This window comes from Mauremys reevesii, linkage group 19 (genome assembly GCF_016161935.1).
Source record: "Mauremys reevesii isolate NIE-2019 linkage group 19, ASM1616193v1, whole genome shotgun sequence".
Lineage (NCBI taxonomy): Eukaryota > Metazoa > Chordata > Testudines > Geoemydidae > Mauremys > Mauremys reevesii.
This window is the reverse complement of record NC_052641.1, coordinates 8,230,969-8,251,864: the sequence shown is the minus strand read 5'-3', so window position 1 is coordinate 8,251,864 and position 20,896 is coordinate 8,230,969. Positions and strand designations below refer to the sequence as shown.

At 43.7% G+C, this 20,896-nt stretch overlaps 1 protein-coding gene across 1 annotated transcript in view; it reads right to left on the bottom strand.

The window, feature by feature from the left end:
* CACNA1B (calcium voltage-gated channel subunit alpha1 B) overlaps positions 1–20,896 on the bottom strand; it is a 484,205-nt gene that overhangs the window by 133,557 nt on the left and 329,752 nt on the right. The window contains exons 18-20 of the mRNA XM_039506170.1: positions 18,353–18,420; positions 11,276–11,382; positions 3,705–3,767 (exon numbers count right to left, since the gene is read on the bottom strand). Coding sequence (XP_039362104.1) covers positions 3,705–3,767; positions 11,276–11,382; positions 18,353–18,420 — 238 coding nt within the window. The remainder of the gene's footprint in view (positions 1–3,704; positions 3,768–11,275; positions 11,383–18,352; positions 18,421–20,896) is intronic.

The window sequence follows — 20,896 nt, the reverse complement described above, 5'->3', positions numbered from 1 at the left end:
AATAGTGTTCCTTAGTCAAAATTTTCAGCCACTGACTACAATGGGAACCACGGGTGCTTAGCTCCTCTAAATATCTTATTTAGGTGCCTAAATATGGAGTTAGATGTCTAATCTTATAGGGACCCAGGGTTGAAAATGTTGGCCCTTTCTACAACATGTCTTGAGATCACCCCTTTTTATGTCTGGAATGAGACTGATGCATCATGCGTGCTATTACAAACACATAACTCTAATAAAAAGAGAATCCCAACCAAGTGAGTAACTACATAGGCTGGGACTCAGTTGCCCATCTTAATATAAACAGAATATGTAAAAAACTGATCATATTTCCTAGATACCTGTGACTGGGGTGATTGAAGGCACTTTGCCTTTGACTTATACCTTAAGTATAAACTGTGCACTTAGCTGTGTGTTAACACTTTCTAAAGCAGCTAGTTGCCAGTTTTCAACAGGCATTTTATGCAAATGATGATTCACTTTTTAGAAGGAAAAAGAATTGTTTGTATATGTGTTTAATTATTTTTCTTTCCCAAGTGAACCAAACATGGATTTTTTTTTGGTTGCAGTGTTTGTACCATAAGTTCATTACGACATGAAGGTTTGAAAATGACATCAGAAGGTGACTCGCCTTAATATCCTTTTTGTTAAGAAGCTACCTCAAATATTTTTGTCCTGATTTTCTTGCCACTTACAATTTTCAACTGAACAAATTCCCGTGGGACAAAATTAAACACTGAATACTGAAAAAATATCTAAATTCCAGTGGGAATTTTGTGTGTGTCCATTCAGTAGCCATGGATTCTCAGGGCCTAGTTCTTAGTTATTAAGGCCACTTTCCACTGCTCTCACAATGCAAAGCAGTGTTAAGGTGGAAATAAGTTTTATTTGTACTTTACATGACTAGAGCATGGCTTTAGGGCTTGTCTAAAAATTATTCCCCTTTGTACTAGTATAGTTAAAATGGTTGAATCCCCATAGAGTACATGCAATTATATTGATGTAAAGGTATCTTATACCAGTATAAGTATTTCCACAGGGAAGGACAATTAGCTACGAGGCACCTTTATACTGGTATAACTGCATCCACACTATGGGGGGGATTGTAGCGATTTAACTGTTTAAGTAGAAAAACCAACACCTGTAGCTGAAATAGTTATATTGGTGCCAAAACTGTGTGTAGGCCTCAGTATAACTAAGGGTATGTCTACACTACCCACCGCATCGGCAGGTAGTGATCGATCCATTGGGGATCAATTTATCACGTCTAGTGTAGACACGATAAAATCGATCCCCGATCCCTCTGTCATCAACTCTGGAACTCCACCGTGCGACAGGGGAGTGGTAGCGGTTGACTCGCTGCCGTCCTCACGGCCAGGTAAATCGACCTAAGATACACTGACTTCAGCTACGCTATTTACATAGCTGAAGTTGCATATCTTAGGTCGACTCCCCGCCCAGTGTATATCAAGCCTTGAGAATCAGGTCCTTCAAGTTTAGATACAGAGGGGATTTTATTGGTACAAACTGGATACTGGAAATCCAACATGTAACATATAGCGAGTGACAGGGCCGGCTCCAGCTTTTTGCCGCCCCAAGCGGTGAAGCAGAAAAAAAAAGATAAAAGCTCCGATCAGTGGCACTTTGGCGGCAGCTCAGCCGTGCCGCTTCATTCTTCGGTGGCAATTCGGCGGCGGATCCTTCACTCCCTCTCTTCCTCTTCGGCGGCACTTCAGCGGCAGCTCAAAGAGGAAGAGAAGGACTGAGGGATCCACCGTCGAATTGCCGCCAAAGACCCGGATGTGCCACCCCTTTCTATTGGCCGCCCCAAGCACCTGCTTCCTGTGCTGGTGCCTGGAGCTGGCCCTGGCGAGTGATAGCTACCTATGGGATCCAGTGAACTGTTTAGCCAAACAAGTATTTGGCTGGGGAAAACACTGCATATATGCATAGAGAAAGAAATGCAGACTTAGCTAAACTTTCAAAATTCTAGATCTGCCTTACACACAATGAGCCTGATTCACATTTATTGCTCTGGTAGTGTGAAGGGGCCTTAACGTGGATATAAACTATATCTGCACCTGCTTTAAGGCTCCACTACATGACTGGACAGGTGTGAAGTGGCTTTAGGGTCAATGATACTCACATGATTTGTGTACTTGTCATTCAGATTCAGTTTTTTAAAAGCGCAGTCTGTCCCCGTCTCCACACGATGGGCAATATGGGTCAGATTCAAAGATAACGGGCCTGGTTCCCATTAACATGAAAGCTGCTTTACACTGCTCTGGTGCAGTTTTAACTTACGCTGCTGAAGTAAAGTCCCACACCAGCAGAGAATCAGGCATAGACTCAATTCACCACATCCCCGGCTCTGCCAAACCTCCGCCTTTCTTCTCCCTTCCACCTGCCTCCCCTTATCCTGCAAGAGGCTTCCAGTGTACTAAGCAACAGGCAGACATTGCAACTGGTGCAGGAGGCAGCACAGTCCTCTCCACCAACTTTGCACCAACAGAGATTCCCTCTACATAGGGGGAATTTTCCAGCATGGCACAAAGTGAACAGAGATTAGAGAAACCAGTCCAAACATCTCTAAGTTGTCCCGGGGCAAAACCAGACCTGAGATGCCACTCAGAATCAGGGAGTTGGAGGAAGGGGCAGAAAGGTGGTGGAAAGCCTTCTGTTTCCCAACTGCTCAGGCGCGCTGAGCCCTACTATGATGCACCTGAGGATCTGGCTATTCGGGTCTGAACTGCACTAACTTGTCTTCCCAAGAGCATTACACCATAGAAAAGTAACACAAAATGATAAAAGTATAATATAAGCAAAGACACTCAATGAGTTGATGACAAACATCACTGCATGATGTGGAAGGGATCAAAGGTATTTTCTACAAACCTGCAATGTGCACCTTTGAAGCCTACTCATGATTCACAATGAGTCCCGGAGAGGGTGGGATTTTTAATGGGAAGTGGGTGGAATGGTTGAAGGGTCTACCACTGTGTTTGCGAAATTCTAGGATACATTGGAGCTTTAAACTCATACCCCAGGAGGGGGTGGAGGAGTGTGTCTGCTCATCATAACAAATTTCCAAGGGTTATTTAGGCAGAGTTTTCAAACACTGTCCCATTTGAGTTCTGTTTCCAGAAGCTGGCTCCCTTTGAAACTCTCCCCTTCTAGCTTTCATTTTTAAAGAGCACGCTCATGGTGGGGCCCCATTCTCCTCCTGAACCAAAAGTGCAAACACTGGTGGAACATCAAAACCATTAGCCCAGTGTCTAAATAACACAGAGGGGAAAAAAATATAAGTGAGAACAAGACAGGGCACAAAACAAGAGAAGAGGGCAAGGAAGAAAGTAAGAGGGAAAGGAAAGGAAAACTGCTAAGTAAGGAAAGGACAAAGAAGGGCTGAACGAAGAAAAGGGAAAAAGAAAAAAAAAAGGAAAGAAGTGGAGGAATTCACACCCAATGTGCAAAACACTACAGAGTTGCTCACGCCCAAATCACAAGCATTATATGGCACGGCTGTACACCTTCCAGTCCTTCCACCGTATGTTGGCCTGGAGGTTTTCCACAATGACGTGAATGACTTTTGGAAAAAACAAGGGAAGGGGGAAGGCATCAGGAGGGTGGGAAGCAGGGAGGTTTATAAATATATAGCTATATATCATAAATCCATTTACTGAATATTGTAACAGAGAGCAACTCACGGTGAATTTACGCTGGAGACTGACGAGCTGCGAGATACAGTACCTCGAGTTTGCTTTACAAAACTGCACATGCAAAAAACAAAAAACAAAAAACAAAAAAAAGGTGAGAAAATAAAGGAGAGAAGAGAAACTATAAAAGACATCGGGAGGAGACTCAAAGAGGCTGTGTCCTATCGAATGCAGGCTGCAGCGTGCATCTTGGAAGGAGCCCAGGCAAGCTTCAGAAAGTGTGGAAGCCACAGAGACATCGTCTTCTAGTTAAAAGGAAAACAACTGGAAAATCAAACCGGAACCAAAAGAAAATATAAAAAGGTGAACCAAAAGACACAAGATGATAGTAAGACTTTATGCTGCAATATGCAGTACTCACATAGTCAGAGTCCTCTGCACAAGATACCTTCAGGGCCCCAGAGCAGAGGTCTTTGTAGCAATAGATGGAGTTTGCATTTACAGCATGTACTGCAATGATTCATTTCCAACTAAGAGAAGGACACAAGGCCACCAATTCCAACTCAGGTTATCGCAGCATCCATGGGGTAGGGAAAAAGGGACCTAGCCCTGAGGATATACCAGGGGTCAGCAACCTTTCAGAAGCACTGTGCCGAGTCTTCATTTATTCACTCTGATTTAAGGTTTCGCGTGCCAGTCATACATTTTCACATTTCTAGAAGGTCTCTTTCTATAAAAGTCTAATATATATAACTAAACTATTGCTGTATGTAAAGTAAATAAGGTTTTTAAAATGCTGAAGAAGCTTCATTTAAAACTAAATTAAAATGCAGAGCTTCCCCCCACACCCCCAGACTAGTGGCCAGGACCCAGGCAGTGTGAGTGCCACTGAAAATCAGCTTGCATGCCGCCTTCGGCACCCGTGCCATAGGTTGCCTACCCCTGGGATATACCATCCGCATGGGCAACAGGAAGCATGTCTGTGTCTCTAAAACAGAAATAAAGAGGCGTTTGTTCACATTTTATTTGGTAGATTTGCCTCCATTTAACACATGTGACTGCCTAACCGGGGTGGGGGTGGATTTGACAGATTCGGGGGGCAGTTTCTGCCTGGTCCAGCACTTAAAGGGAGACTTAGTTCTAATTTTAAAAATAATTCTATATATTTGGTTTTTGCAACATTACATTGTCTATAGACCCCTCCCAGGAGGTGGAAAATATAACCCGTCCTCTTTCTGAATTTACCACTTTCAGTTTAAACACCGATTTATTTCCATTGGCTTTTTGTGGGGTTTATTTAGCTGACAGCTGGTACGATAAAGCCAGAAGGCCCAGCTGATAGGATATTGCCCCGGGAAGGAGATGCGGTTGGAGGGGGGAAAGCAGGATGAACTGGTGGAAGTTTAAATATATACATTACAAACCCACAGCATATTAAGTAACAATGTATTATAAAATTAAAAGTAGACCAAGGTGAAGTGTATGTATATAGGGGATTGGATAGCTTGTGTGGGGGAGCAATCATTAAAGACACTTACTTGGCTTTGCTTGGAATCAATGGTCTTGGGGAGCAATCATATGGTTATTTTGCCGTAACTTCATTATTAGTATATTTTATACTGCAAACAGGAGCGTTTTTGACCCTTTGGTGCTGGCACGCTACGTTTTTAAAGGGAAATTATTGTTATGGGGTCACCAAAGCTGGTACTCCTTTATTTCTTGATTTGGCTCGACGCTGCATCCACAGGATGTTAAGTGAAGCTCCCAGCAAGGATCCTACAATTGCATAAATGTCTAAAGTATGGGTAGAATGGCCTGAGAAAACTAGGTGGAAAACTCATGATAGCAGAGAATGTACCAGTCATGGCTTAACCCATCAGAGATTCCGGGAAAGGGGAACCAGCACTGGCAAAGGTGTCTGTGGAGGCACAGGGGCAAACTGAAGCATTTTATTGCTTAAAGCACATATCAAAATCCCTTGGCAAAACACTTGTGCTGATCATCATATTCCTCATTGCCTCATTTGGTCCGGTGCAGGATGAAGGCCCCGCAATAATGCTGCCAAACATCCCTGTACTTGGCCAAACATGACTACACAAGTCCTGCAAAAGGGCTCTCAGAGGTCCATTTCTCTGTCTTCATTGCTGGGATCCCTGTTCTGCAACACCCATCAGCTAATTTCATACTGAAATCCCACTGTGTAGACTCATAGGCCAAAGACAGCCTCCTTTTTCAAGGCGAAGTGGAGGAGGTATTTGAGCTTTGCTTGCTGCTACTTACCATGAGATAGAGAGAGAGAGATAGACAGACAGACAGACAGACAGACAGTGTCTTTCTGGGCAGCTGTTTGCTGATTCAGTTACATGACAAAAAGAGCAAAAAAGCAAACTAACAGGAAGAGTCACAGTACCCCACACACCAGCACATTCAGGGAGCAGGAAGAAGGAAGAAACGACAAGCCGGCAAGATAAAAGGAACGCCTCTTCTAGTCTGTACGTCATTGTACACAGAACTTTTTATTTGCTAGTTATTCAGGCATATTTCTTGCAGGGTTCTATTGGTTACCAACAGCCAGGCCCAACGACGACTGTAGGACAGACCACAGAGTTCCAGAGACACGAGGAAATAAAACAACCCGCCCAGACCTTCATCCCCAAACCTGTACAAAAGGGACAGATGACCACTAAGAAGTGTGTGTGAAAGATGCAAGTGCGCTACGGCACCTGCTCTTTCATGTACTGGCTTTGGTATTTTAACATCACGTCTTTTTATTTATGTACCAATTTATGATGAGTTGGCAGCACCCTTGGGTCAGGGCTAGCAATGCAATTGGTAGGGTTTACCTGTGAGCAGGAGGTCTGAGCTGAGCACACAAGTAAAATGCCTTAAGCAACTACATAAGGGACCAGCAAAAACCAGTCACCTAACAGAGTGGGTTGTTAACTGGAACACACATGGAGTCATTTCAAGTGGTCAATCACATGGTCAGTCCTAGAGACAGCTCTTAGTGCGGGGTTTGGCCCGTATATTCTGCCACAAGGAGGAACTGTCTCCTTATCACTCCATACAGGGTTACAGCCATCATATCTGGGGATTCCCTCGCCCATCAAAATCTCCAGCTGGAGACCTATTGTACAGCATGTTATGCTTAGACTTTTGGAAGCCAGCTACAACTCAAAACCATTGGGAAAAAAAATCACTCAGTGTGACACCTTAGGCAAAACTATTTTGCAGGTTGTTATAAATTTAGTAATTTGGCAGTTGCTGCTGCTGCAGTTGCTGTTTTAAGACTTTCCCCAAGACAGTTGAGGCAGACCCATTGGAAACACAAAGGTTATTTATTTTAAACACAAGTTCTGCATCAGTAGCCTCTGAGCGCCAGTGGTGAAGCGTGGGGCTTCAGATTCCTTTATGAGTCATCACTTGTAGGGTCAACTGAACGGCGAAGAGAGCTGGGGTGTGCTTTTGTTTAATGCAGCCCCTTTTGTACATGACATTGGTGCATCTCTCTGGCTGGGAAAGAAGAGGTGGAGGGGGAACTCAAAGGTGTGGTGTTTGGGACTGAAGGTTTGTGAAATAGCAAACTTAACTATAAAAAATTACATTTCAAAATAGGGGCGTTGTGCCTTAATCCTCAATCCTGATGTGACGCACTTCTCTGGTGCCTCTCACGTAAGGACTCAAAGTGCTTTACACATTGACCAATGGAGCCTCACGCTCCACAAAGTTAATAAGTCATCACCCTGTTTTCCCCACCGAGACACAGAAAAGTTAAATGAGTTGCCCCAACTCGCATCGTGAGTTAGTGGCAGAGCAAGAAACAAAAGCACTGATTCCTGCCTCCCAGTAACTTCTTCTATCAGCTAATGAACTCTACAATTAAAGGGGAATTCCCCTAAGATGGGCTTCCCCCTCTCTCCTCCATTTTCGCCAGCAAGGAAACTGCACCAATGGCTTGTTGTCAAGTCCCATCTGTTATTACAGTAGCTCAGTTCACGAGGCCGAGCAATTTAAATGCTATACGAAACAGAGGTTTTCAAAGGACAACTCTGGGTAAGCTGAACAAACCCAAACTCACCTCAAGAAACAATAAAGCAAGGAAAACGCTAAACAGAAAAAAAAATCACAAAACCAGAATGAAAATAATGAGCTAAAACTAAAATGTCAAACAGAGATTAAACAAACATCTTGTTTTAAAACAAACATCGCAACAGAAAAATGTCCCATATCAGCTTCAATCCTGAAAAAGAAAATAAAAAGCCTATTCAGGATAGAGTTCACCAGGTTAAAAAAACCAAGTCATGGCCAAATCAATCCACTCCTATTAGCCCTTTTTATGGAGTAGAAGTTGAACCACTGACATCCTTAAAGATCAACAAACCACGAGCTACAATAACTTACTTCATTGCCTCTCCCAGTTATAGATGCAGTATTATAATATAGCACCTTCTGAGTCCGTTATGAGACGGATGAGATCCTTACTTGGCTGCAAAGATCAATAAATTATTAAAACAGTTTCAAGGTTCAGTAGTAGGACTTTACCGTCTACCAACCAAAAAATAATCCTTGTTCGCACTGAATCCTATGCATCTGCAAAATTCTAAGATATCACTTAATACACTGAAATTAGGTTGACCTACTAAAGAAGCAACTAACTTTTGTAGCCTAGAAAGCAAGTTCTATAACTGATTCAGTAAGCTGAATTCTTCCTGGAGCTTAGCTGTTGTTAAATGAGGTTATTTTCCATAGCAGAGCAAAAGGACAAGTACAGACAATCACAGGCATATGGATACACATGAACACCTCCACATACAAACAAATGCACAGTATATACACATCACAGTAATGCATGAGGATGGAAAACTTGGGTACGCTGCCTCCCACTCTAGTGTAAATGCACGATAAGGAGTTTCCCAAATGTAGACTTCGATCAGATGAGGAAATAGGAGTGAAGAGGATTAGACGAAGGGGTGCAGGATTTGCTCCCACTTATAGAACAAATGTTACAAAACTGACAAGAAATAGAAGCAAAGTAGCAAGCACAGTATCTTACTGTTTAAACACAAGGGAGGGAAAATAAAAATGACTTTTTACCAGACTAAGCACCAGGATGGTTTTGCCACCTGTGTAGGTTCTAGGAACCCAAAGGACAGGTCCACCAAATTAATAACAAACCATATTAAGAGTCACACTAAGATGTTCATTGAGAACCATTCTGCTAACATGAACATTACTAAGAAAATACTTGAACCACAACGCTCTCTCTACAGAACACTGAAAGAAAGAGAGAGTTATTTTAGTTGACACAGGCAGAGGGAATTTTGAAATACATTTTCATCATATTGGTTTATACTCAGGTCATCAGTTATGACAGAAATTCATTTTAAAATATGCTTTTTGAAAAGTAAATTTAAAAATAAGAGAACAAAATAAAATAAAGCCTTTTTAAAAAAAGACCTATTAAAATTATAAACACAAATTAAAAAAAAATCAGTGTGGATAGATTTATACATCACTCAGATCTCTGTTACATCCATCTATTAAACCATCTGTCTGTCACCAACCAACAATCCATCCATCCACACATCTACTTACCTTCTAACCACTAATTTGTCCTTCTGTCTATGTTTATTCATTCAGTCACCCATCTATTTATTCTTCAGTCTTTCTCTCAACCTAATATCACTCACTCACACATGCAAGTAAATCACAGTAGCCTTGTACGTATCTCATGCTTCTGTTCAGCAGATACAACTTGTCTAGAAACACACTGTTGAAAGAATAAATTCTACATTTCCAAATGTGGCCTCTAGTATTGCAAGCACAATTTTGCTACTGCTGTTAAATGTGGAAACAACTAATTGCACCTGCAACTGCATTCATTTTATAAGCCTAACCACCAAAATGTACCTACAAAACAGGCACACAGATGTCTGAACAGATATAACTGTAGACACAACAAATAGTAACTTGCAATTTTGCACTTACATGTAACTGTAGTCACAAAATGGATCATGTGATATCAAAAACCAGATTAAAGCCTGATGAAAAATCAGGGACTAAAACTATTGTCGGTATCTAAGAATCTGGGGTGAAATCCTGGGCCCATTAAAGTCAGTGGGAGTTTGGAGTTCTAAGTAATCTTCACATATACAATCATTTTATAATAATAATAGAATAAACAATGCCATCTTACATTCTAAAATTACAGTACACACAAGTACATCAAGGAATAAGAGTAACTTTTCTCATGTGATTTCTTTTTGAGGCTGGCAAATCATTATAACAGGAGAATGATCTAGAATTCTAACAACATGTGTATTCTACAAATATGAATTGCAAAAAATGCTAAACAGATTAAGAATATTCTTTTCTTCTTTTCCAGTTTAGTGAACAAGTTTCATTTGCGCCATTGTTTCTGAAATAACATGATTCTAGATTAAATACACACTAATGAAGGCCTCATGAGATGGATTTACATTGGGGAAAATATATTAGAAAATTGATCACTTAAATAGGGTTCTCTCTGGACGACAGACATTTTGGAACACACCTGGACAGGAAATTATTCTAAATAAGTTTAGGCTTCCCTGCTCCTTGGAGTCATTTCCAACTGCCCCTTTCTGAGGACTGGAGGCTGTCGAGAAATACTTGCAGCTCACAGCAAACAGCAGGGCAGTACTTTTGACACAAAGGCACTCAAACTTCCCCATGGAATTGAATAAATTGAATAATTGTGTGTGTCAATCAGTACATTTCAAGATGTGTTCATTTTCAAACACAGGCTCCCTAAGAAGCACACGCAAAATGTGTGTGATATGTGCAAACAAACAATTGTGTGTACCGAATTAAGTCCTTACCCTATGCAGGCAAAACTCCCACTGACCTCAAAGACCTCAGCACATGTCTGAAAATTACTGATTTCCACCTGCCTATGCATGTTCTGCAGGAGAAGTTGAGATTCATATACTTGAAAAGCTGGCCCCAAGAGTAATATTTTCTAAGCACTCTTCCAAAGGGAGATCACACAAGCACGCCCACTTCCATGCACAAAGCCTACATTTGCGTGTGCAAGATGATACTTCTGAATGTGAACCAGGTGTATAGGAGTGCCTGTTCAGATGTGCAATGTCCCATTTTGCACACTCAAATGGCTTTTTTGAGAGCAAAGGGCATGCAAAGCCACTATTGTGTCTGAAATTCAGGAGGTGGTCTTTACAATTCAGTTATCAAAGCACAGATTATTGTATTTAAACTATATTTTATATGTCATACACACGCATCTTCAGAACGGAAGTCTGAAGTGAAATGATAACAGTTCACCTGGTGAAGTCTTTCCTAGGACAACTTAAAAATTCTCTAAAATACATTTCTTTTCCGGTGATGCGGAGACAATGACATTTCAAAGAAAAACAAACTAAATGCAAAGGTACCAAATAAAACACAAAACTAAGTGATTGACACTGAAGTATTCAAATCAACCTACAGCCCTTGTTAGTCCTTCATATTGTACATCAGAGTTCATGTGCCCTATGAGTTGCTACAATGGAACAGATATATACTCAGTCTGAAGAACAGAAACAAAGTGATAAGAGTTCCCAAATAATAAAAATTACGCTTACGCTGCTACGGAAATATTAGCTGCAGACATGGGACTGACTTCTGCTACCTCCTTGGCCTTCTGGAGTGCAAGCTTTTGATTAGTAGCCTCTTCCATCTCCTCTTCATCCTGTTTCCGAAATCAAGACAAATCCAGGGTTACATCACTCATCGTTTAGTTAAAGACCTAGGATGAAAATCAACTGAACTCATAAATGGCCACAAGTGATACACAACTGTCACAACACTTTTTAACTAGGTAACAGTGAAACACTCTGAAACACTGCATTCAGGTTTTGTTAAAGGACACAACTGCATGATTTGTTACTGCATATTTTCCTCAGCAGGGCCCATGGGCTTCACCTGTCTAGTGCCATATTAGCAAGTTAGGCGGAGTCTGAAGGCCTCAACTACTCTGCATAAAATGGAGCTGATGGCAGCTGCCCTCATCTTTAATACAGTGGCAAAGTCTGTCAATATTGGAAATCCTACAATGCAAGGTTCTGTGTGGTTCCTTCTGCTTTGGTTCCTTCCACTCAGACCAAGAGGGAGAACTGCATGCTGGGTGGAATCTCCAGTCTCTGAGTGCATCTTCTGATACCTCTTCTCATCATCAGGCAACACACGCCACAATGTGGAAAGAGAATATATAAGAGCATGACATTCTGGGTGTAAAATAAGGCCACGTTCCACTGATTAGACTGAAAGTATTTTTTCTTAAAACAAATAATGTACCAGAGGACCTGAATCTGAACTTATTCACACCAATTTTAGATGGGTGTAACTCCACTGATTTCAATGGAGTTATTTCAGATTTACCCTAGTGGACCTGCAATCGGAAGCCATATTAAATTACAGTTATGGCCAGAAAAACACTCATGTAAACATTGCTCCTTCTTACTCAGCAGATTAGAAGTTTGCAACCTGACCTGAACTCGACGGGACCCAAATACCAGGGTTGGGTTAAATGACCCTGTTTGGGTTTGGGTCAGGTAGTCTCCGATCACCTCCTCGGGCCCAGGGCTTTGTGAAGGGGCGGCTGCATGCCCCACTCTTTCCAGCCACCACTGTCTTGCTGCGCTCTGTGTGCTGCCGAGCGTGAGGAGCTGTGGCTCATGGTCTCCCAGTTGCTGCGCCAGCCCCCTGGACAGCAGGCAGCAGGAGGCAGATGGAACGCAATCACGGGGCGTGAGGAGTGGGACGCCCCCACCAGGTAAAGCCCCAAGGATGAGGTGGCAGCAGTGCTGACACAGGTTCAGGGGAAAGTGTTGGGTTTGGGTCAGGTCTGAAAACAACTTGACCCTCTCAGGCTCTAGTCAGGTCAGGTCAGGCTTTAAAACTAGGCCCAAGCAGATGTCTACAGCAGGTCTGCTCCATGTACGCCTTGAGAAACACATCAGCTGACTCTTCCAAAAAAACCCATAACCGTTGTCTGTGTTTGCCACTCCTGCTGGCATTGCAGGACGCATACAGTTGCAGAAGCATGATCTACTGTGTTCTAGCTAGTGTACCATCAACACCATTGTTTCGTTCTGACTGCTGAATCTTTATTTCTGATGGTGCGCCATGGAAACAAAGAACCCGTCTGGGCTCAGATCCCAAGGCTGGCCTTTCCAACCTTCAAACTAGTCAAATTTGTCAGGGAAATTATGGAGAGATAAACATGGAACCCTACAATGCCACTTTTAACCTCACTACTCTGAGTATAATCACTCTTCCAAGATGAGGACAGTTATAGACGACACAGTAGCACTCTGTAGGATGCTATTTGACCACCTCCTGCTGCTGAGGATTAGCTTTGTGAGATATTAACTAGTGCATAGCCTACAGATGGATTTCTCCACCCTGGAACAGTATAGGCAAGAACAAGTAACTGGCCTGAATGTAATAGTATTTGATCAGATTTAACTCCCTTTGAAATTGGTTTCCTTTTCTTTCCTCTTTTCAAGGGGAAAAAATGACAGTGAATTATAGATGAGGAAAAAAACCCTCTGCCATTAGGCTTTCAAGCTTGCTTTTTTCTCTCCAGATATTAGTACATCTATAATGAGCAAATCCTCATTGCAGTTAAAGAAGGAATCCAAGCCAGGCCAAGACGAAAACGCTCCATTAAACAATTATACAAAGTCAATGTTTCTCAGCTGCCAACTTCCAGTACATTTATCAATCACTTGAGACTCTTACTGTAAGTCAAATGTATATTTTTATTCTGCAGAATATGAATCCTTTGGGGTATAAAATCTGAAAGAGCTGCAATTTGACAAAGGTTTGACTGTTTTGTTTTTATGGGCTGGGGTTCTCTGATTGTCTCTTCTCCCAAGTTCTAGCCAGCTTTAATACTATCACAAAGGTTTAAATGTTGTCATTGGCTTTTTTTAAAATATCTCATTCACTGAACATAAACCTTAGAAAGTAGATTACATTTCCTGCTTCTAAGCCACTCTTAACTGCAGCACAACATTTTGATAGACTCTGCAGCTCAAGAAAACTGCTATTGTATTTACAAATTTAGCAAATACATAACTTAGAACAACTGCAGTGTTTAGCAGACAAGTGTTTCATAATAAAATAAACACGATAATAGTTCTGTAGCACCTTCTATCCAGGGGTCTCGAAGCACTATACACATATTAATTAAACTTCTGTCTTACACTTAAATTGTAAGCTCTCTTTGAGGCAGAGAGAGAAAGAGAGACTGTGTTTGTACAGTGTGTATCATAGTGGATCGTGGTGCACGAGTGGGACTGACAGTAGCTACTGCAATACAAATCCAATATTACTACTACTAACAGCAGCTGCCGCTGCCCTGGGTCATACACCTCTATCAGTAGCCTCATTTTACAGAAGGGAAAGCAGATAGGAGGATTAGTGATTTGCTTGGGGACACTTTAGTGGGTCTGAACAGAACCCAGCATCTCTGTCTCCCAGTCCTGTGCTCTAACCACTTCCTTCCCTGAAGCTGATATCTAGTCCATGATCCCTACACTGGAACATGCATCTGATCAATGGATGAAAACTTTGATATGAATGCTCAGGATTACCATCATTAAGGCTAAGATTATGTCACGGAGGTCATAAGAACATAAGAAACAGCCATATTGGGTCAGACCAAAGGTCCATCTGCCGGTAGCCTGTCTTCTGACAGTGGTCAATGCCAGATGCTTCAGAGGGAATGAACAAGAACAGGTAATCATCAAGTGATCCATCCTCTGTCACCCATTCCCAGCTTTCAGAATCCGTGAGTACCAGAGCCCTCAGTGACATTTTCCACTTCAGTTCTGGGGCCAGTAGAGCCGGAGCTGTCAGCCAGCAGGGACCGCAGAGCTCTCAGCCACCATGGGCGGTGGAGGGACCCTAGATCTCTGAGCTGCTGTGGATGCCTGGGAGACCCCGGAGCCGCAGCATCGGTAGGGGCTGGACCCTCTCCTGAGTCCCTCCCCATTCTGCACAGTTATTTTTAGTAAAAATCAGGAACAGGTCATGGGGCTTCCATGAATTTTTGTTTATTCATTTTTAGTGACCTGTCTGTGACTTTTACTAAAAATAACTGCTCAAGGTGGAGGCGAAGGCAGCCCCTTGCCCGTATCCAGGGCAGGTGGAGGGACCCAGGCTCCCCACAGCTGCCTGTGCAGCTCTCCCCGACCCAGCTCTGGCGGGGAGCCTTGGGGAGCCTCGGAGCCGCAGCCCGGCCATGATAAGAGCCGGGCGGGCAGCTGTGGGGAGCCACAGGGGACCCTCTACCTGCCCGCAGTGCGGGGGGCCCGAGCAGCCCCCGGCCTGTGTCCCTGCCTGCCAGGGGCAAGTGGAGGGCCCGTGACTCCACGGCCCCTCACAGGTGCGCGTGCGGCTCTTGCTGGAGCCGGCTGCGGCTCCGAGGCCCCACTTCTGGACGGAGCCGGGTCAGGGAGAGCCACGCGGGCAGCTGTGGGGAGCCGGCCTAGAGTCGCAGACCCTCCTCCTGCCCTGGGGAGCTGGGGGGCAGGGACACGGGCCGGGGGCTGCTCTCAGCCCCCGCACACCCCGGGCAGGCGGAGGGTCTGCCGACTGCTTCCCAGCAGGGCTCCACACTGGCCTGGCCAGGGGGTGGGATGTGGGGCTCAGGTGGAGGAGGAAGGGAAGGGGGAGAGCTATGGTCCCCTCCCATTCTCCTCCCATGGTTCTGGCGCCACTGGCCCAGGACTCAGACACATGGGAAAGAAGAGCTGCGGGTCCGAGGCAGGAAGCCCTGGAGAGAGGGTGAGTGGGGCCACGCAGGCAGATTGGGCAGGCTGAGCCTTCCCCTGCCTTTGATACCTGCCGCCCATGGGCAGCACACACTCTTATTCAAAGCAGAAGGGGGAATACTTGAGGAGTTTGTATTCTTAGGGAGTTGCTTTACAGTACTGGTCAGTTTTCTAATCAGGTTTCCTAAACTGCATTGAAATGCAGCATCCATGACTCTGCTGGTTTCCACTATCAGTGACAATCCACTGGTTAATGCGACAGAATAAGTTCAAGTCATGTGATAAGCCATGTCCTATTTCATATCTAGTAGAGGTAGTGCTGGCTGAACAGATGCAGACCTAAACGGAAGTGGGGAGGGGTTTTTTGTCCTCCCCAAACAGTCATTTTCAGGTTACTTATGGTATTTGGACATTGTACGCAACACTGATCTTGACGAGTTTTAAAATGTAATTGTCAAAGGAAGTCTCTGGGGGTCAACTGACTCCTGAGTAATTTAATTATATCTCCAGGCCATTTTGGATTTTGCATGATCATATTTACTTAGCAATAAATCTCTCATTCTCTAGGTAGGCCGCATAATTGAATTACTTTTATCTTTTTCCTTCTCTTTTGAAAACCCTAGTGATTTTTGGATCCATGAAGTGAACGAGAGTTTCAAAAGAAGCTCGGTGATTTGGCAATGCTTTTTGATTCTGTCAATATTTAATTGCACTCTATAAACTCTGACAAAGGCAGTTTTCTTACCATCAGAGTCAGCTTCTGAAATATGCAAAAGGGGAAAGTTAAAAGGACTAGAAAGGAAGAGATGAACTTTATTAGACAAGAACTCTAAGGGGCCTAGTCTTTTATCCTTGCATGCAAGTGACTCCCACAAATCTTTATGGGAGGGGTTATATGCACCTATGATCATAAATCTCTAATATAAGAATTTCTGGATTTTATAATGCACAGAAACAGCTGAGTTCCTGTAAGGGAAAATCTTCCCCAGTAAAACTAAGTCCCATTCCCAAAACCCAGGACTCCAATGAATTGTAACAGAAAAGAGATGCAGAAAACATGATCTCACAGAGGAACATTTATTATACACCTGATACCCATTATCTCTTTCTTGTGCTATACATCAGACATCCGCTTTCAGGAAACAAAGCTCCATTCAGAGCTGCAGACTGAAGGCAGCAATGCAGCTGCCTAGCAGGGAGGGAGAACTGTAGAAGAAAAGTTCAACCCTAAAATAGCCCTATACCATGGTATAGTTAACTGTGTTTGGATCTGACTGGCAGGAATTGGGATGGGATAGGGGACCTTCTTTTAGTCTGGATTTATCTCTGAACTACTGGCAACAGTGACGTGCCATCGGTATCTGCAAGGCACGCACTGAATGCCTCAGTCTGGCTGTGCCTGCAAGATAATTCTGTCTGGCCCTGAACTTGTGTGGAGGATGCCATTTTGTAGAACAAAATGGCATCCTCCGCAGAGCATGACCTCACGTGTACTGTATGTGCAAGGTCACACCGCATGGAGGATGCCACCTTGCATGTCAATGTACAACTGCATGCCCGACTGAAAATTTCACGGCATGCCACTGCCTGGCAAGCATTGTCACAGCTCTACGAAGGAAAGCTCTCTCACTAGCTGGTGCAACAGGCACAAGGATTAGTGATCATTTTACTATAGAAGGAATAACCCATAAAAGTCTGTGAAATATAACTGCCCAAAGGGATTTTATTATTTATTATTTTATTATCTTAGCACCTAGGAGCCCCCTTCATGGTCCAGGATCCTGTTGTGCCAGTTGCTGGATAAAAGCAGGACACACACCATTGTAGCAGGGGGAGCAGCATTACAACCAGCCTTGTGTTAATTTTATTCGCCAATGAGAACGAGTTAGATATGTGTAAGCAAAACCATAGAGACCAAAGAAGGATTCTGCAGTAATGATTCAAAGCAGGACAGTAACGCGATGGTAAGCTGTAGCATTTTGGACCTTTCCAGCACAATCCTGGGGTATATATATTTTCCCATAAGGGATGTTCCAATGTAAAACGAAGTATTAAAGTAAAGCTACCTCAGCTTCATTTTAAGCTCTTGCCAGATCCTGGCATTCTGCCAATGCTCTGGCCTGTGTGTCGAATTTCTCTTGTCTCTGCCAAGGGGCAGGCAGGTTTTAATATCTTGACTGAAACTCTGTAAAGGCCTTTTGCAAGTGGCTTTCCACAGACCTGACTGGAGGATTTTAATTCTCGGATTTGTACTGAAATTCGGCAAGGTAAGACCTATTAGCATGAAACACCAAACTAGGCAATAGGACACAAATCACTGAATTTCCCCAGGCGACAGCTTCAAAATATGCTGTTGAGTCAGCTAAAAACCCTCAATTGGTTCACCGCTGCCCCTGAAACTAGCTAATAGAGGCCCTTCTTCACTTTTGTGTGATAGCAAGGAAAAGCGCTCACTACCAACTCTATAATAAAATAAAACAGTATTAGTATGATGATTATATCATAATAATAGAGAATCTAAAGAATAAGGAGAGCTCAGAGGTACAAAGATGCACATGCATAGGTCTTCATTAATAAGCAAAAAGAAATGTATGTTTCAAAATCAACTCCCTAAATAAGGGCTGCAGCAATGGAAATGGGTAAAGAAAGGTGCCACAGGAGCATGACACTTGTACAGAAATCTCAAGACCACCAGAGGTTGGCTGGAGTAGGACAGTTCATTTAGATCCACCACCAGTGGCGTATACAGAATTTTAGGGTCCTAGCGGGAGAATGCAATAAGAATTCATTTGTCACATTTGCAGAATGGAGCTCACATACTACAGTCCCTCTGGAACAAGTATTGTATTGGTTGAAGAGCCATATGCTCATACATACCTTGGTTAGCTCTTGTGCATTCGCAAGATTGTCAACAGCAATAGCCAAGAAGACATTCAGGAGTGTGTCTTTTAGGCAGCAGCTAAGGAAAAATCTTCACACAGTGATGGGTTAAATAATCTTCCACCTATATTCCTCCCCACCACCACCACCTGCAACCAACAGAGTATTACAGACATGGGAAAAGGAAAAATCTAGTTCCCCTCCTGCCAACATAGGATTGCATCCTACTGAATATTCTCTAGTTACAAATTACCCAACTTCATCACTTGCATTGGGAGACTATTCCACAGTGTAGGAGAGATCACAGTTTCATCCAGCCTTCCCCTCCAGCTTCTCCACTCCACCATGCTGACTCAAATACATGCACCTACTTTTTGGGCTTCTTCATTCCCCTTTTACTTAAATATCAACCATTAGCTGACAAACGGTTTGCTCGGAGACAATTCTTCCATCTCTACTATACAGTGGTCACCATTAAAAAGGAAAATATCTTCTCAAGTTAAATTTGTCTCACTGCAATATTACGTACTAGCTCGAGGAAAATACAACATCACAAGAAAGTCAATATGGCAATGAGATTATTGCTTCCTTTATCACTGGCACCTACTATATGTCCTCTCTGTTGTTTTTCTTTCATTTATTACTAGGAGGAACACTTTCATTTTTACTTATGATTTCAGCTCCTCCTTGTTCCTTCGTGTTTTTTTATAGTGACCATTTTTGGTATTAGTTTGCAATAAAGCAAAAGATCAATTACAAATAAGATAGTACATACACAAAAGGTGGGGCATATACAGCAAACAAACAAAAACAAGTCCACAAATCCATCTCAGAAAGAATGCCATTCTGTTGTGAAAATACTTGATATATTACAACAAGATGTTCAGCTCTAGATGCCATGTGATGGCTGTCTGAAGTAGTGATGGATCTGCTGAATGGGATCCTAACATGATAATGAAGATGATCTTGCAAGTACGTAGTCTTCTTCCTCTAAAGAATCCCAAAGTCATGTATAGGGGTTGCTTCATCCACCAGAGCAAAACAATGTAGTTCTTTGATACAGTAGTTGTTGCACAAGAATTTAGGACAGGAATTGAAGATATACTAGAGCCAGCTGAAATGCTTGAAGGAATTTTAGACAGACAGAATGTAATTAACTACTAGGCTGTGTCTGCTGGTGTGGTCTGTGAGCTGGGAAAGATGCACAAGGCTCTGCTGTGGGGAACAAATGATTTATAGGAGAAAGCAATGAGATAGAAAAGAGCGAAGGAGATAAAGGGGAGTACAGCAAGGAGGAAGGGTGTGTACTATAGTTAGCAGACCCTTCCATGGAAGCTAAATCTAAGGGCAGATCTACACTATGGCAGGGTTCGACTTTCTGAGATCGATCCACCGGCGGTCGATTTGGCGGGTCTAGTAAACTGATACAGTCTAGTAAAGACCCGCCAAATTGACTGCAGATCGCTCTCCAGTCAACCCCTCTACTCTACCCCCAACGAGACAAGTATGGTACGTTGACGGGAGATTTTCTCCTGTCGACCCCCCGCGGTGTAGACCCTGCAGTAACTCAACCTAAGGTACGTTGACTCCAGCTACATTACGTTGAGTAGCGTAGGTCGACTTACCACATAGTGCAGACATAGCCTAAGACAGGATTTAGGGAAACGCTGGGCTAAGTACTCATTTAACTATGTGGGTGCTTTGCACTTCTCAGGCAGTTCTCCTAGGAGGGCAACTGGGACCCTCCAGTGTCCAGGGGACCTGGCATAAAGTCCCAGACCCCTCAGCTTATGGGCACATCAGGGATGTGCTCAGAGCACCCTGAGCTCCAGCAGCACCCAGCTAGCTCAGAGCAGGCTGCTTAACTTAGTGCCAGTCTTTTCTCAGTTATGCTGAGGGGCCACTGAGATGAAGCAGAGAAACGGCCCATCAGCATAGCAGAGGTAAAGAGAGTCTCTGAGCCCACCTTGCCCTGCCCCATTATACTGGAGGGGGGAGGAAAGGAGAGAGCCTGGCTCAGTTTAGGGCTGACTGGCAAAGAGGCAAGAGCTACCTGAGAAGAAGGGTCGCTAGCCTTCCAGCTGAGGCAGCCATCCGGGAGTAAGTACTGTCTCCCTGGTCAAGGGAGCCTAGGAGCCTCCAGCACCTGAGGTAACTGGGTGACTGAAGCACAGACACATTGTAGGGTTCGGCCTCACCAATCTTATGACTGCCCCACCCGAAGGAGCCTGGGTCCATGGCAGGGCACTGCCCAAGATTCACAAAGGGGAAATGGGAGACAAGCCACCCCAATGAAGGGACAGTGGTAGGAAGTAGCCCAGAGCATGTGATTTAGACTCCCTGCTGCAAGGGCCCCCTGTTCAGGGGGTTGACTCACACAGGGCCCTGATCTGGGACCCACTGGAGAGGGAGGGCCTGGGTCACTCTTCCCCACTGCCTAAAATCTTGAAGCACCTCCACTAGGGAAAGAAGGGGGCAGAGGTCAGGCACACCAACCCCTAGGCTGCCTGGCCCTACAAGCACCTTCTTGCAGCCACATTA